General features: G+C 54.3%; 1 protein-coding gene across 1 annotated transcript; it reads right to left on the reverse strand.

Moving 5' to 3' along the window:
* Window positions 1-6,731: 6,731 nt before the first annotated feature.
* On the reverse strand, window positions 6,732-11,906 carry znf296 (zinc finger protein 296; the record flags this gene model as incomplete). The annotated part of the gene is given in 7 exon segments (XM_072489862.1): window positions 6,732-11,129; window positions 11,132-11,269; window positions 11,272-11,323; window positions 11,325-11,425; window positions 11,428-11,493; window positions 11,496-11,606; window positions 11,609-11,906. Coding segments are annotated over 7 exon segments (828 nt in total), but the record flags the coding sequence as incomplete, so codon positions are not given.
* Between the last annotated feature and the right edge of the window lie 308 nt (window positions 11,907-12,214).

Genomic DNA, 12,214 nt, shown 5'->3' on the forward strand with positions numbered 1-12,214 from the left:
AGTCGCCACATTCCGGCTCCTGTTCGGGGAGGCCGGTATGGGAACTGAACCCACGCTGCTGGCCTTGTTCTTCATTACAAGTCAGCTGTTTAGCCCACTGTGCTAAACCAGCCCCTGTATTGGTTCAACTCCTCATCCAAAAGACAGCACCTCTGACAGTGCACCACTCCCTCAGCACTGACCCTCTGACACTGCGGCTCTCCCTCAGTACTGACCCTCTGACAGTGAGGCACTCCCTCAGTACTGACCCTCTGATAGTGCGGCACTCCCTCCATACTGACCCTCTGACAGTGCGGCACTCCCTCAGCACTGACCCTCTGACTGTGCTGTGCTCCCTCAGTACTGACCCTCTGACAGTGCAACACTCCCTCAGAACTGACCCTCTGACAGTGCAGCGCTACCTCAGTACTGCCCTTCTGACAGTGCAGCACTCCCTCAGTACTGACCCTCTGACAGTGCAACACTCCCTCAGTACTGACCCTCTGACAGTGCAGCACTCCCTTAGTACTGACAGTGCAGTGCTCCCTCAGTACTGCCCCTCTGACAGTGCAGCGCTCCCTCAGTACTGCACCTCTGACAGTGCAGCGCTACCTCAGTACTGCCCTTCTGACAGTGCAGCACTCCCTCAGTACTGACCCTCTGAGTGCAACACTCCCTCAGTACTGACCCTCTGACAGTGCAGCACTCCCTTAGTACTGACAGTGCAGTGCTCCCTCAGTACTGCCCCTCTGACAGTGCAGCGCTCCCTCAGTACTGCCCCTCTGACAGTGCAGCGCTACCTCAGTACTGCCCTTCTGACAGTGCAGCACTCCCTCAGTACTGACCCTCTGACAGTGCAGCACTCCCTCAGTACTGACCCTCTGACAGTGTTGCACTCCCTCAGTACTGACCCTCTGACAGTGCGGCACTCCCTCAGTACTGACCCTCTGACAGTGCAGCTCCCCCTCAGTACTGCCCCTCTGACAGTACAGCACTCCTCAGTACTGACCCTCTGACAGTACAGCACTCCCTCAGTACTGACACTTTGACAATGCAGCACTCCCTCAGTACTGACCCTCTGACAGTGCGGCACTCCCTCAGTACTGACCCTCTGACAGTGCAGCACTCCCTCAGTACTGACCCTCTGACAGTGCAGCACTCCCTCAGTACTGACCCTCTGACAGTGCAGCACTCCTTCAGTACTGCCCCTCTGACAGTGCAGCACTCCCTCGGCACTGACCCTCTGACAGTGCAGCACTCCTCGGCACTGACCCTTTCACAGTGCAGCACTCGCTCAATACTGACCCTCTGACAGTGCAGCACTCCCTCAGTACTGACCATCTGACAGTGCGGCAGTCCCTCAGTACTGTCCCTCTGACAGTGCAGCACTCCCTCAGTACTGTCCCTCTGACAGTGCAGCACTCCCTCGGCACTGACCCTCTGACAGTGCAGCACTCCCTCAGTACTGTCCCTCTGACAGTGCAGCACTCCCTCGGCACTGACCCTCTGACAGTGCAGCACTCCCTCGGCACTGACCCTTTCACAGTGCAGCACTCGCTCAGTACTGACCCTCTGACAGTGCAGCACTCCCTCGGCACTGACCTTCTCACAGTGCGGCACTCCCTCAAGACTGCTCTGCGAATGTTAATCCTGTAGTGAGGCTTGAACCTGCAACTTTCTGGCTCAGAGGGAGTGCTGGAGATCACGAGTAGAATAGAATAGATAGAATTTACAGTGCAGAAGGAGGCCATGCGGCCCATCAAGTAAGACTGGGTGGCTTGAGGGGTAATATCACTGGACTAGTAGCCCTGGGATTGTGGGTTCAAATCCCACCCTGGGAGCTGGTGGAATTTAAATTCAATGAATAAGATATGGGATTGAAAGCTGGTCTCTGTAACGGCGAACGTGACAACGATCATCGATTGTTGTAAAAACCCATCTGGTTCACTAATGTCACTTCAGGGAAGGAAATCTGCCGTCCTTACCCGGTCTGGCCTACACGTGAATCTTAACTGCCCCTCTCTGAAATGGCCGAGGCAGACACTCAGTTCAAGGCCGGGCCTGGTCCAGCAACGCCCACACCAATGGAAGAATAAAATGCACGACTAAGAAGGCAATTGGGGTACTTGCCTTTATTAGCCAGGAGACCAGGGAGGTGATGATGGAGCTGTGTGAAACACTCGTTAGGCCACAGCTAGAGTATTGTGTGCAGTTCTGGCCACCACATTATGCGAAGGATGTGATTGCAGTGGAGAGGGTGCAGAGGAGATTCACTGGATGTACCTGGGCTGCGGGCACTGTGGTTGGCACTGGGACTGCGGCGCTGAGGACCCGGGTTCGATCCCGGCCCCGGGTCACTGTCCGTGTGGAGTTTGCACATTCTCCCCGTGTCTGCGTGGGTTTCGCCCCCAAAACCCAAAAGATGTGCAGGTATAGGTGGATTGGCCACGCTAAATTGCCCCTTAATTGGAAAAAATGAATTGGGTACTCTAAATTTATGTTTAAAAAAGGAGCATTTAGGTGAGTATTTGAACCGCCCCAGCACACAAGGCTACGGACCAAGTGACAGAAAATGGAATTAGAAGAGATAGGTGCTCAAAGTCGGCACAGACATTATGGCCCGAAGGGTTCCTTTCCTTGCTGTAAAACTCTGGAATCTGCGGTAGATGCAAAAGTCTTGACCCTTGACTATTTTGAACAAGAGTTTCCCGGTTTCCTGACCAACACGTCTCCCTCAACCAACATCCCCCGGAATAACTCATTTATCTCGGACTATGAAGGATTCTTACCATGCTGTGTGAGAATGACTACATTTCAGAAATAATTCATGAGTTGTCAAGCGTTCTCTGACTTCCTGAGGATGTGAAAGCGACTTTATAGTAGCCAGCGACAATTTATATATATATAGCACCTTTAATGTCATAAAACGTCCCCAAGATGCTTCACAGGGGCGATATAAAACAACATTTGACACTTTTTAAAAATATATAAATTAATTTTTTCCCATTAAGGGGCAATTTAGCGTGGCCAATCCACCTACCCTGCACATCTTTGTGTTGTGGGGGCGAGACCATCGCAGACACGGGGGAGAATGTGCAAACTCCACACGGACAGTGACCCAGAGCCAGGATCGAACCTGGGACCTCGGCGCCGTGAGGCTGCAGGGCTAACCCTCTGCGCCCACCGTGCTGCCCTGGCATTTGACACACTGCCACGTAAGGAGATGTGAGGGAAGATCAGCGAAAGATTGGTCAAAGTGTTCAGTTCTAAGCTGTGCCTTCGCGGCGGAGAAGTGGGAGAGGCGGAGAGGATTCGGGCAGGGAGTTCTGGAGTTTGTCGCCCAGGCAGGTGAAGGCACGGCCGCCAACGGTGAAGCAATGGAAACGGGGGGGGGGGGGGGGGGGGGGCTGCTGAGGAGGCTGGAATAGGAGGAGCACAGAGATCTCAGCGGGGGGGGGCTAGAGGGGTTTACAGGGATAAGGAGGGGGGCCAGATTCACGTCCGCGTTGAGGAGGGGAGGGAGGAGCATTTGTAAGCAGGAATTTGAAAAACGAGGTGTTGCTTAACCAGGCACTGCTCACGGTGGGGTGATGGATGAACAGAGCGTGGGGAGGGGAGTTTGTTCGATAATTCAAAACAGACTCTGAGAAAAAAAAAGGAACAAAGTCCTAAAGAAGCAACGGACCTCAAATCAAAGGTGAAAGATGTGGAGGGTTTTTTAGGAAAACAAAAAGAGGTTTGAGAGGAGCGAGATCTGTAAAGGCGGAGGGGTTTAGAGAGAGGATTCCAGCATTCATGGGGGGGGCGGGGGGGAAAGAGAGCCTTGGGCACTGAAGGTACCGTCGCACCCGATAGGGTGAAGGCAGGGTAGAAGCAGAATACGAGAAAATAGCCAAGGAAGCGCTCAGGATTGCTGGCTGGGAGAGATTACAGCGATTGCCGTCAGCGAGGACACGAAGCTAAAAAGAATTAATTTGTGGCTATCGCTGGGTAGGCCTTCATTTATTGCCCATCCCTAATTGCCCTCGAGAAGGTGGCACAAAGTTGCCTTCTTGAGCCGCTGCAGTCGGTGAGGTATGCGCACAACCCACAGTGTTGGGACAGACTTAAACCTGGAATAGGATAGAGGGCGGCACAGTGGTTAGCACAGTTGCTCCACAGCGCCAGGGTCCCAGGTTCGATTCCCCGCTGGGTCACTGTCTGTGCGGAGTCTGCACGTTCTCCCCGTGTCTGCGTGGGTTTCCTCCGGGTGCTCCGATTTCCTCCCGCAGTCCAAAGATGTGCAGGTTAGGTGGATTGGACGTGCTAAATTGCCCCTTAGTGTCCAAAAAAGGTTAGGTGGGGTTACTGGGTTAGGGTGGAGGTGTGGGCTTAAGTAGGGTGCTCTTTCCAAGGGCCGGTGCGGACTCATTGGGCTGAATGGCCTCCTGCACTGTAAATTCTATGAAAGGTGCAGAATTCTAGATCGGTCGAAGCTGATCTAAAGTGGGAGAGGTAAAGTCAGCCATGGGAGTCTGAAGGTAATGAAGATACGGACAAGGACTCCAGCAGTGGGGTGGGCGAAGGGGCGGAATTGTGTCTCGTTACAGGGTGGTAACAGAGAGCACTTGGGCTGAGGAGGAATAGCGAGGTTGGAACCTCAGCCTGGGGTCATATAGGCAAAAGTGACTACAAACAGTCTGGTCCAGTCCGAAATAGGGGCTGTGGGAACGATGGAGTCTGAATGAGGATCAGGTTTGGTCTTCCACTCCCCTCCCAGTCAGAAAGGTTCGAGTCCCACTCGAGGACGAATGTTGAGGTCAATGCTCTTGGTGCTGGTACTGAGGGAGCGCTGCACTCTTGGGTGAAAGATTAAGCCCAGGGCCCGTCTGCCCTCTCGGGTGAACATAGGCGGCCTCCACGGCCAGTACTATTTTGCAGGGGAATTATCCACTGCGCCTACAGCCCTCCACGTTTGGGGTTCCGACGCGCCTGCATTTTTATAGCACCCTTCACAATCTTGCGAGGCCCCCAATGCACTTAACAGCTTAAAGTCATTTTGAAGTTGAGTCACTTTTGTCTTGTTGCAAACACAGCAGCCATTTTTGCGCACAGCAAGATTCATAGATGCTCACAGCACAGGAGCAGGCCATTTGTCCCACCAGGTCCACGCCGGTCAACAATGATCTACCTGTTCTAACCCCATTTAGAGCTGGTTTAGCACAGGAGGGGCTGGTTTAGCACAGGGCTAAATCGCTGGCTTTTAAGCAGACCAAGGCAGGCCAGCAGCACGGTTCAATTCCGTACCAGCCTCCCCGAACAGGCGCCGAATGTGGCGACTAGGGGCTTTTCGCAGTAACTTCATTTGAAGCCTACTTGTGGCAATAAGCGAGTTTCATTTCATTCCATTCATTTTCCAGTGCTTGGCCCATAGCCCTGGAGGTCACGGCAGGGCGAGTGAATATCTAAACACTTCTTAAATGTTTCGAGTTTCTGACTCCACCATCCATTTTCCTCAACTCTCCTCTCGGCCTTAAACCTCTTACCTTAAATCTACGTGTGTCTCCCCCCCCCCCCGCCCCCCCGGGTTATTGACCCCTCTACTAATGGGAGATCCAGTCATCTATTTGTTTTAGCCAGGTTGGTTGAGGGATACGTTTTGCCCAGGACACTGGCGGACTCTCCCCTGATCTTCTTTCAGATGTGTCCATGGGACCTCTTGCAGCACCTGTGGAGACAGTTAAAGCCACAGCTTAATGTCTCGTCCAAAGATGACGGCACCTCCGCGGTGCAGCACTCCCTCAGTAGGGACTGAGGGGCCCCACCACCATCACGGCAGATCTGGTTGCAATTTTAACTTCACTTTGCCGGCTGCTTCAACCCACCCCGGTCTCTCGACTCCTTCGTCTATAGAATGGCATCCAGCCCCTTCTGGCACTGGGTCTCCGTCTGCTTTACGAGCCCAAGTCTGTCGAGTGGGGAGTTGACCCTTCCATTTAAAAAAATATATAAATTTTAGAGTAGCCACTTAATTTTTTCCAATTGCGGGGCAATTTAGCGCGGCCAACCCACCTACCCTGCACATCTTTGGGTTGTGGGGGCGAAACCCACGCAGACACGGGGGAGAATGTGCAAACTCCACACGGACAGTGACGCAGAGCCGGGATCGAACCTGGGACTTCGGCGCCGTGAGGCAGCAGTGCTAACCACTGCGCCACCGTGCCGGCCCTTCTCGGCCCTTCCACGTGCAATGCCCCTTTGTCCTCCAGAGGTCGCTGTGGGGAACCCTTCGACTACGATGGGGTTGGGAAGACGAGGAGGAGGGGGGAGGGGTACGGTAGTGGCGGGAGCCATCGCAGCTCCGCCCCAATCTACCCCGTACCCAATCCGGGCGCATTCTCACTCTGCCGCGAAGAATCATTGGCTTAGCGGTGACGAAGATACGGACAAGGATTCCAGCAGCAGGGTGGGACCCTATTGGCTGGTATTAACTCCACCTCCCTCCCCCCCCTCAACCTGGGACGAGGTTTGTGTGTGTGTGTGTGTGTGTGTGTGTGCGTGGGGGGGGGGGGGGTCCTGAGGTCAAACCACAGTGCCCTCTACTGGTCGGCCAAGCACCGCTCAGCGTGGGCTCGAAAGGAAACTGCAATCCCATCGGACAGACAAGACGGTGGCCAGATGGAGCGTGGGTGAATGTTCAGCTCTCCGAATGTTCACGTTCCTGTCGCAAAGGCAGCGGGAGGATAAATCACAAGCCAGTCACACTCTCCGAATCTGGTACTTTTGTTTTTTTAATTCAGATGATGCAAGCAGCTTGCTTTTTCACTGAAGTTCAACTTTAGAAAAATCCATTAAAAACATTTTGTTCTTTAAAACGCGGGCTGACGGTATTTTCACAAAATACTTGCCCCCCCCCCCCCCCCCCCTCCCTTTCCCCTCCCCATCTTTACAATGTTGTCACTGGATTTCAACAAGCACGGAAAACCCAGCAGGCTCGGTCTTTCCCTGATTAACGCCTGGGTGAAGTATTTATACAACAAGCCAAACATTTCTACAGCCAATGAAGTACTTCTGAAGTTGCGATGTGGGAAACGCGGTGAATGGCCAGATAGTTGTTTATTTTTCAGTGATGTGTGTTGCGGGGGATACACAGTGACTGGGGAGAACTCCCCCCGTCTGCCTCGAATATTTCCACCAGATCTTTTTAACGTCCGCTTGAGGGCGCAGACGGTGGCCTCAGTTTAACGTCCTGACCAAAAGACAGCTCCACCGACAGTGGAGCAATGGTCCCGGGGAGTGTCGGCCTACCTTACGCGCTCAAATCTCTGGGGTGGGTACTCAAAACCACCACCTTCTGACTCTGGGGGCTAGAGGGCATCAACCCTCCTCCCCGGATGGGCAGCTGTTTGAGATGCCCGGCTGATTCAGTCACTTACATTTCAGAGGGATTGTGCTGGTGTGCGTGACTGTGGGTGTGAGCAAGTGTGTGAGAGCATGTATATATGTGAGTGTATGTCTACGCAGCTGTGCGAGCGTGTGTTGTGTGTCACTGTGTGTGTGTGTGGTGAGTGTGTGTGTCTGTGCACGAGTGAGTGAGTTGTGGATGTGAGCGAGTGTGTCTGAGTGCGTATATATGGGAGTGTGTGTCTACACACCTGCGCGAGCGTGTTAGTGAGCGAGTGTGCGTTACAGGTCACTGTGTGGTGAGTGTATCTGTGTGCGAGTATGCACGAATGAGAGTGTGTGGGTGTGAGCGAGTGTGTGGGTGTGAGCGAGTGAGTGTGAGTGTATATATGTGTGTGTCTACGCAGCTGTGCGAGTGTGTGTTGTGTGTCACTGTGTGAGGTGAGTGTGTGTGTGTCTGTGCGACTATGCACAAGTGAGTGAGTGTGAATGAATGAGTTGCGTGTTAGTGTGTGGCGAGTGTGTATTCGTGGGTCCGCGCCTGTGCGAGTGTGTGTTGTGTGTTATTGTGCGCGGCGAGTGTGTTCGTGGTTGAGTGCCTGTGCGAGTGTGTTGCGTGTCATTGTGTATGGTGAGTGTGTGTTTGTAGGTTTGCACCTGTGCGAGTGTGTGTTGCGTGTCACTATGTGTGTGGTGAATGTGTGTGTGTGCTCATGTGAGTGTGCCTGTGGGTGTGGGTGAGTGTGTGAGCGAGTCTGCTCTCCCATTAACACCCAAACCATTACATCCAGTGACAACATTGTGACATTCCACACTCCCTTTATATTCCCCCACATAGATAAACAAGCCCGCTCTAAAGAAGTCCCTACCAAACATTACGATAAACCCCATCACCCCAAAACATATACTCCCCACAGTGACAAAGCAAAACACATGAGGTCAGTGCTGTCTGGCAAATATCGTACAGTTTTACTGCAATGTTAGGCCCCTGAAGACCTAGTTTTTCAGTCATTCACAATATTAAACTATACAACATTCAACAAATGTATTTTTGTCCCCCCACCTCGTGCTTTTTTTTTTTCTGAATTAGAAACTGTGTTTGACACCTACCCCGAACCCACACAAGTTATCACAGACAGGCCGATAATACAAAAAAGGGCAAAGGTCATACAAAACGCGCCCTTGCCCGGAACCTGGGCCATCCCCGCCTGCTTTCAGCGCGAAATATGTTACAAAAAAAAAAAAAAAAACAAGAATTGCTTTGCTCCCATCGCACCAGGTAAAAAATACACAACTATTAAAAAAATACATAGGAGTCTGGTCCTGCAACATGAGGAGGTGAAATGTGTTCAGGCCCCTGAGCCGTTGCACTCACTGACGCACGCATGCCCCCCCCCCGCCCCCCCCCCCCCCCCCCCCCCACTCGAATGGGCCGCTGAATGTAGGTTGTTCTCGTTATGGTCAAAACCAAGGACATCATGGCACAGACCTGCCAAAGCATGTGTGCCAGGGAATGTGACTGTGGGCGTGGGTTTGGATGGATTAAGATTTTTACATGCCTGGGCCCTAAACTCTGGAATTTCTTCCTTAATCGTTTCCACCTCCCTCTCTCTCTATCTCTTCTATAAAGCTTTGGGTAGCCTGCCCTAATACCTCCTCACGTCGCTCAGCGGCAGATTGTTGGATGACGCTTCTGCGAGGTATTTTGAGATACTTTCCTACTTCAGAGGGGCTACATAAATGCAAGTAGTTGTTATTCGCAGGGTAGGTGAGGAGTGGGCAAAGTTAAATTGGCGTAAGTCCCGGGTTTCGGCCTGCCTGCTAGACCGCCGAACAGGGTTGCAGCAATCGCCTCAACATCGTCTCGGTGATCCCCGGGGAGGGGAAATCCACTAGCGGGGGGGGCGCAGTCTTATTAACGTCCGGCCTGCTCTGGGGTAAAGTCAGGAAACATCTTTCCAATTTGGGGAGGGGGGGGGGGGGGGATTTGGAACTCGCTCCCTCACCCGAGGATGTCAGCAGGGAGCTCTGCCAGGACTGAAATTGTCGGATTTCTGTTGGGTGAGGGATACGGAGCGAACGGCGGCAACTGGGGTAGAGGCAAAAGACTTGCATTTATATAGCGCCTTTCACAACCTCGGTACGTCCCACAGGCAATGAGAGGATTGCAATGTGGGCACGGGCAGCAAGTTTTGAAGGAATGGCAGTACAGACTTGAGGGGCTGAAGGGCCTCCTCCAGTTCCCTGCTGGCTGCACTGCGATACGAGCATCGTATAATAAATGTCACTCGCCATTGGACAGCCTGGGCCGGTAACCCTGTCTGCAAATGAGACGCCTCGACTGGTCACTCTCAACTCTGAACTCACCCACAGCCATCCCTGGGGGGGGGGGGGGGGGGGGGGGCAGGAAAGCGAGACCCTGGGGGATGTTCGGGAGGTGGCGACTAGGGGCTTTTCACAGTAACTTCATTTGAAGCCTACTTGTGACAATAAGCGATTTTCATTTTCATTTCAGAGCCAAATCGCAGCAGAAAGACTCCGTGCCAGCCCCCGGGATGTTGCCCTCATGCCCTCGGGCGGGGGGGGGGGGGGGCTTTGCTTCTGGCGATGATCCCACGAATGAAAATCACTTTGAAAGAAGAGACGGCAAGCTCCAGTGATCACCGGGAGATACCCAGCCCTTCGCTACCCTTACCCAATGGTCCGTCGTCCATGCACGGGTTTTGACAACGAGCCTTGGCTATTCTACGCTGGAGTGCGTCATAACCACTTCCAAAACACCTGTTCTTCGCCGATGTGCCTTTACTTAGGGGTTGTGGGCAGGGGAGATGGAGTGTCAGAAGAGGAAGATGTAAGGAAACCCAATGGCAGAGTAGTTTGGTGGGGGGGGGGGGGGGGGGGGGGGAGAGCAATCGGAGGTGCAACCCCCAGGTATGGGTCTGACCGTACACTGGTAGAGGGAGGGGAGGGAGCCTTGCCATTGCCCCCGGCACATGCCACAGTGTGGGGCCCACCTGTGGGCTCCGTGCGCGGGGCGTGTCCAGCTTTAAGGCATTTCCTTGAAGAGGTGGGTCGAAGCCCCCCCTCCTCGTCGCCAATGAGGAAAAGTGACAGAGAAGGCAAATGTTTGCACAGGCTCTTGGAGTTTGTCTGGGCGAAGATTCCCCATCCTCCAGGCATGACCACTGGCTGAACCGACGACGTGGACACACTGCCCTCCCGCCCTCTCCTTTACCCTTACCTTTCATCCTCCCTTTTCACTATCCCACTCATTCGCTTCCTCACCCTATCTTGCCCATCCATTCCCACGTTCCCGGCTCACAGAAACTGGGCGACGGAGCGTCTTGAGGTATTATTGGCTCTTGGTGCTAAGGGACTCCCCCACCCCTGCCGTTGCTATGTTCAAGATCCGAATGCCCCCTGCTGGAATTCAAAAGGCCAAAAAACACCGGGGGAGAGAGAATGGGAGAAAAATATTTCTGTCTGGGGAATCAAATTGGATTTTAACCAATCCAGAACAGGCCATTCGGCCCAATGGGTGTATCCTGGATTTTATGCTCCGTACCTCTGCACAGAACGATCAAAGAAATTTTCCTCGCTACGCCCTCCACCTAATGCCCACCCCTCTTTACCCTATGGGGGGTCCGTTCCGGCCTGCTACACCCTCACCGGAGCCTCCCGAGAAAGTTGGCTGTGATGCCCTCCTTAGTTGGATAGCTGGGGCTCCTGGAGGTGCTCGCTGTGGCGTTTCTTCATGTGCTTCTCCAGGTGCTGTAGATGCTGAAGGGGATGTTGCAGGTGTTGCAACGGAAGACCTCCTTGCCGGGCTGCATGTGCGTCTTCATGTGGCGGGTGAGCTTGCTGCTCTGGGTGCAGGCGTAGCTGCAGAGTTCGCAGCGGTATGGCTCTCCCCGGTGTGGCTGCGCCGGTGCACCGTCAGGTTGCTGGCGTTGCGGAACGTCCTTGCCGCAGAACTCGCAGGTGTTGCGGCGCCGGCTGTCCCCCCCGCCTCGCCCGGCGCCCATCCGCTTCGGCGTGCTGTGCCCGCTGGCCGTGCCGCTGCCGACGCGTCGCGGGGCGGGCTGGAGGAGCAGGAGCCGGCGTGCTCGCCGGAGTTCTCGGAGGAAGGGAGGCCCGGGCGACAGCGGACGGGTGGCCTGGCGGCTTGCGGGAGGCCGCGCAGTCGGCCAGCCACCGGGAGTAAAAGTTCCGCCTGGCCTCCTCCGGGAGGAGGTCCTTCTCGCCTTGACCGGCTTGAGGGGCGCCCGCAGGAGGCTGGGGTCCAGCGGAGGGCCCAGGAGCCGCTTGGAGTGGAAGCCAAAGCCGTTGGTGAGACCTGGCGGTGGTGGAGAGGCGATGGCTGGCTCGGTTACACCGTTGGCAAAGTCGGCGGCGTCCCTCAGCGTTGAAGTGTTCCGATTCAGACAGGGCCTCATTCCCTCGCAATCCGACTGCTCTTTGTGCTCCCCTGGCTGCTGCTCCTCACCTGACCCCGGTTCCTCTTTCAAGACTTTAATCTGTTGGAACACACAATTTATATTAGAGATTGATGGCAAACCGAAAGGTCAGGCGACAAGGTCCCTCCGCACTCCGCGAACTCGAGTGGAGACTGTCCTAACCTCCATCCCGCAGGACCGGGGCCTCTCGTCTTACATTACATCGACAACACAGAAACAGGCCTCGTCGGCCCAAATGGGTCCATTCTGCCCTATGTGCCCCACACCAGCCACTCTGCCCCCAAACTGCGTATCCTAGTCATTGGAACGTGGGACAGGAGTAGGCCATTCGGCCCCTCGGGCCTTCTCCACAATTTAACAAGACCCTGGTTGACCTTCTACCTCACCGACATCTC

The sequence above is a fragment of the Scyliorhinus torazame genome, chromosome 25, assembly GCF_047496885.1.
Source record: "Scyliorhinus torazame isolate Kashiwa2021f chromosome 25, sScyTor2.1, whole genome shotgun sequence".
NCBI lineage: Eukaryota > Metazoa > Chordata > Chondrichthyes > Carcharhiniformes > Scyliorhinidae > Scyliorhinus > Scyliorhinus torazame.